This window comes from Medicago sativa, chromosome 4 (assembly GCF_051527215.1).
Source record: "Medicago sativa cultivar Bolivia chromosome 4, Bolivia_mono, whole genome shotgun sequence".
Taxonomy (NCBI): Eukaryota; Viridiplantae; Streptophyta; class Magnoliopsida; order Fabales; family Fabaceae; genus Medicago; species Medicago sativa.
In genome coordinates, this window is record NC_140752.1 from 56,996,306 (window position 1) to 57,001,428 (window position 5,123).

Genomic DNA, 5,123 nt, shown 5'->3' on the forward strand with positions numbered 1-5,123 from the left:
TATGCTAGTGCTGATGTGTTTTTCTTTATCGTTCGTTCCCTTGAGTTTCCTGACTAATGATTCGTCCTTGTTTTTCACGTGCAGGAAAGATGTCCCATATCCGTTCCCTAGTGAACAAGGCTAACCAGAAAGTGACCGACCAAGGTAGTGGCAGCAGAAAAAGAGATGAGCAGCGGGAAAGGACGGCGGATGCATGTTCCTCGTTCGTTTGGCTAATGAACAGGTGGATGAGGAAGAGGTTCCTTTGAAGAGGAGGAGGGTCGCCGCTTTGGATAAAGGCAAGCAAGTCCAAACTCAGGAAGTAGCTACTTCCAGAGGTGTTCCTTCCACTAATGAGGAACTGTTTCAGCTTCCGAAGGTGTGGTCCCAGTCAGACCGTTTTGGTCCTCAGGCTTCCTTGTACCTTGGTGACTCTGAGTTGAAGGCCATCCGCGACTTGGGGACCGCTGGTCGGACTCGTGCAGTGACCGAGGGGTCGTTTGTGCTATGAGGGCCTTGGAGGTCGCCGTCTTCCTTAACAACTCATCCATGGAGGAAGCTGTTCGAGCAGATGCTCTTGGTCGCGAGCAGGAGGCGACGACCAAAAGAATAACTAAACTTGAGGCGGAGGTGGCCGCACTGAAAGCGAAGGTCTCCGAGAATGGCAAGCTAATAGCCTTTCTGGAGGAGAAAGCTGAAGTGGGGTCCCGCTGCCGTCAAGAGCTGACTGAGGTCCATGCCAAGTTCGCTGCAGAGAAAAGGACTCTTGAAGATGCTCTTCGTGACGCAACCCAGCCTGGTGAAGACGAGACAGAGGACATAGCGGTGTTGGCCCGCCCTGCCTTGGTGTACAGGCTTGAGGAACTGGAGAGAAACCTTGTAGGTGCAGCTCATCATGGCTTTGAGACGTCATAGAGCAACTCAAGGTAGTGAACCCTGGCGTACAGCTCCGTGAGGACGGGCTTAACTTTCTAAAGTACGTGCGAAATGGCGAGATTGTTGATCAGGATGATGATGAGCATGTTTGAAAAGCCCGGGCTTTGTTTTTCCCTGTAATATATTTTTTGCTTTTGCTTGACTGGCCTTCGTGCCTCTGACATTATACGACCCTTTGTGGCTCGTATGTTTTTTTTGCTTCTTTAAACATCCGTTCCTGAAATGCGTGATTTACTTTCTAGTATGCTGAATGTTGCATGCTCGTTGGGTGAGGCTTTTTGATACTGTTTGAAGTATTGCTTGAGAGCGAATTATCTATCTATCTTGTATGTTTGATAAACTGCGATAATTCGTATGCTCTTAACTGCAGTCGAGGGTGAACTATCTATCTGCCTTATGTTTTTGACAGATTGCAATAATTCGTGCGCTCTTAGTTGCTGTCGAGGGCGAACTATCTATCTGCCTTATGTTTTTTACAGATTGCAGTAATTCGTGCGCTCTTAGCTGCTCAACTTATGAACTTGTCTGCTTTTGGATTGCGAAGCTCTTAAGTCGAGTTGTGGTGGGATGGACTACCCCCCGCAGTCATTATTTCGACGAAGTGACTTAATGACTGGAGATTCTTGCATGTCCGCCCAGTGTTTTGTTTCTTTGACTTGATGAAATCAAAGTTTTACCTTTTTCCTTCCTAGGTAGTAAGTTACTTTGTTTGGAAAGTTTTACCTTTGCGTAGTTTTGCAAGGAAGGGCTAGGCAGGAAATTTCTAACTGTTTACCTGGGGTATTAGTCAGGAGTGTTGCACATCTAAGAGATTGTTTATCTGAATGTGTGTCCAAAGTTATGGACGTGTAACAGCGGATGAACGAGAGAATTTTATCTAAGTTCACTCCATTGAGGCGTGAAACACCCATCGCGAGCTGGGGTTCTACCTAACATGCCGAGCAGTGATGTCGCAGTGGTAAGCGTACATACTGAGGAGTAAGAGAATGTGTAAATTCTTCCCATCCTTTTTCTTTTTGGATTCGGAGTGGCACGACTCTCCTCTTCCATTTATTTGCTCGACGGGGAGCTATGAGTTCATTTTGTAGAACTAAGTATGTACATTAGAGTAAGTTGGCATTGTTTGCCATCTAAGTGTAACACTTTTTGAGTTTTTCCGCATTCCAAGTTCTTGGAATTGCGTTTTGATGGAGGTCTTCGAGTCCGTAGGCTCCTGTTCCGGTCTTCATCCGGACCCTGAAGGGGCCGTCCCAGTTGGCGGCGAGTTTCCCTTCTTCGGAGTCCTTCTGGTTTCGCCGGAGGACGAGATCGCCCACTTTGAATTCCCTTCTTATGACCTTTTTGCTATGTCGAGCGGCTATTTTTTGTTTTAGCTCTGCTTCTCGCAAGGTCGCCCCGATCTTGATTTCGTCGACAAATTCGAGCTCTTCACGTAGGTTCGCCGTGTTGGCGTGGAAGTCAGTGCTGTAGTCAGTGCGCCATGTGAGCTCGGTTAACTCAATGGGCAAGACTGCTTCTGTCCCATACGTGAGTCGAAAGGGTGACTCGCCAGTTGTAGAATGGGGAGTGGTTCTGTAGGCCCAGAGGACTGCGTGTAATTCCTCCGCCGGGGTGTTCGGCGGAGGTGAAGCTTTGTTTGATGCCGATATTCCTTAGGTAGTTCTGGAACCTTTGGTCCGTGAACTATGTACCATTGTCAAATATCACTAATGTTGGTACTCCGAATCTTGCTAAGATGTACCTTTTGAAGAAACGGAGTACGTTTTTTGCATTGATTTTGGCTAATGGTTCTGCTTCGATCCATTTCGTTGAGTAGTCGATTGCAACGACCAGATATTTGAGTTGCCCGGAGGCTTTGGGAAATGGTCCCAGAAGGTCGATGCCCCACCATGCGAAAGGCCAAGGGGAAACCAAGGATGTTAGCTCAGCAGGGGGTGCTAGGTGCATGTCACCATGTCGCTAGCATTTATCGCAGAGGTTCACGTAGTCTTGGGCGTCTTTTAACATAGTAGGCCAGTAGTAACCTGCTCTTAGGACCTTTTTTGCGAGAGCTTTTGTGCCAAGGTGTTGTCCGCAAATGCCGTCGTGGATGTCGGCAAGGACTTCTTGGGTCTCGTTAGGTCCTAGGCACTTGATTAGTGGGATGGTGAAGCCTCTTTTTTACAAGGGTTCCTTCCACCAATGTGAATGAGCAAGCCCTTCGTTTCAACCTTGTTCTTTCCTGTGGATTGGTAGGGAGTTCGCCATTCTCTATGTATCGAGATATGGGTCCTCTTCAGTCTTCCATCCCGATGATCGAGTTGATCTCTTGATGCAGAGTTTTGCTGTTCTGGATGCTTGGCTCGCCGAGGACCTCTTGTATTAATGTTTTGTTTCCGTTCACAGTTCACGTACTTGCGAGTTTTGAAAGAATGTATGCCCGAGTATTCTGTTCGCGGGGAACGTGAGTTACTTCCACGACGTCGAATTCTTTCATTTTCTCTAGTACTAACTGGACGTACTTTTGGAGGTGGTCTTCTTTTACTTGGAACTCTCCTGTGACTTGGGAAGCCACTAGTTGCGAGTTGGTAAAGATTTTCACCTTTTTGGTCCCCATGTCTTTGGCGGTTCGCAAGCCAGCCAGGAAGGCTTCATACTCTGCAGTGTTATTGGTAACAGGAAAAGACAAAGCGAGGGAAATTTCGACAACGATACCTTTGTTGTCATCAATGATTATTCCGGCTCCGCTTCCCTTAGAGTTGGATGATCCGTCTACGAAGACGGTCCATTCTTCAGGGCTTTCCTCGGTTGAGAAAGTCATCTCGGTGAGAAAGTCGGCGAATACCTGAGCCTTTAGTGCCTTTCTGGACTCGTACTGAATGTCGAACTCGGATAACTCAAGCGACCACTTCATCATCCGACCGGCTACGTCTGGGTGCCCCAGGATTTGCCTGATGGGTTGGTCCGTCCGTACTACCACCGTGTGTGCTAGGAAGTACTGCCTTAGTCTTCTGGCTGCGGTGAGGAGTGTGAGGGCCACCTTTTCGATCCTCTGGTACCTTGCTTTAGGTCCCAACAATGCTTTGCTGGTGAAGTATACTGGTTTCTGCCCCTCTGTCGTTTCTCTGATGAGGACGGCGCTTACCGCGTCAGAGGAAACGGAGAGATATATGTACAATACTTCACCTTGATCTGGTCAAAATAGCACTGGTGGTGCGGAGAGCGTTTCCTTGAGGTGCTGCAAGGCAGTTTCGCACTCGTCTGTCCATTCGAACTTCGTTTATTTCCTCAAGAGTTTGAAGAAAGGAAGTGCATGTTGAGCGGACTTGGCCACGAACCTAGAGAGAGCGGTCAACATTCCGTTGAGCGTTTGGATGCACTTCTTGGAGTGGGGTGTTGGAAGCTCAGTAAATGTGTGGCATTTGTCTGGATTCGCTTCGATTCCTCTTTCTGTTAGATAGAAACCAAGGAACTTAGCCGCTTGGACTCCAAAGGTGCACTTTTCTGGATTGAGTCTCATGTTGTATTTCCGAGTTTGCTCGAACACTCTTTTGAAATGGGCGGCATGATCCACCTCTTGATGGGATTTTACGATCATGTCGTCCATGTAAACCTCTAGAATGTCGCCCAGAAGTGTCTTGTCATAAACTCTGTTCATCATACGTTGATAAGTAGCCCCCGCGTTTCGTAGGCCGAAGAGCATTACGTTGTAGTAATAGTTCCCTGATTCGGTCATGAAGGTTGTTTTCATTTTATCCTCTTCAGCATGGGTATCTGATTGTACCCAGAATAGGCGTCCATGAAGGATAAAAGTTTATAGCCAGAGGAATTATCAACGAGTTTGTCGATGTTAGGAAGAGGATATGCGTCTTTAGGGCAGGCCCTATTAAGATCGGTATAGTCAACACACATACGCCATTTTCCATTAGATTTTTTGACAAGTACGACATTGGAAAGCCAGGTAGTGTATTTGTCCTCGGAAATAAACTTTGCCTCTAGGAGGTCTTTTACAGCTTTTTCTGCAGCCTCTGACTTTTTAGGAGACTGCTTCCTACGACGCTGGGCTACATCGCTAAGTCCGGGATCCACCGTCAGTTGGTGACAGGTGACGCTAGGGTCGATCCCGGGCATGTCAGCTGCACTCCAGGAAAACAGATCAGCGTTTTCTCTGAGGCAGGCGTTCAGCTGGTTCTTGACAAGTTCAGGGAGATCCTTGCCAATCTTGAAGT

The 5,123-nt window shown here is 47.6% G+C and overlaps 2 protein-coding genes across 2 annotated transcripts; one reads left to right on the forward strand and one right to left on the reverse strand.

Annotated features, from left to right (window-relative positions):
• The first annotated feature begins 486 nt into the window (after positions 1-486).
• On the forward strand, positions 487-894 carry LOC146930110 (uncharacterized). Its single transcript, XM_085707476.1, has one exon. It carries the CDS (start codon positions 487-489, stop codon positions 892-894), a length of 408 nt encoding a protein of 135 aa, XP_085563602.1.
• A 1,151-nt stretch (positions 895-2,045) lies between these two features.
• Positions 2,046-4,552, reverse strand: LOC146930111 (uncharacterized). Its single transcript, XM_085707477.1, has 3 exons — positions 4,233-4,552; positions 3,310-4,034; positions 2,046-2,431 (listed from the first exon to the last, which is right to left on the reverse strand). Exons 1-3 carry the CDS (start codon positions 4,550-4,552, stop codon positions 2,046-2,048), a joined length of 1,431 nt encoding a protein of 476 aa, XP_085563603.1.
• Positions 4,553-5,123: the final 571 nt, after the last annotated feature.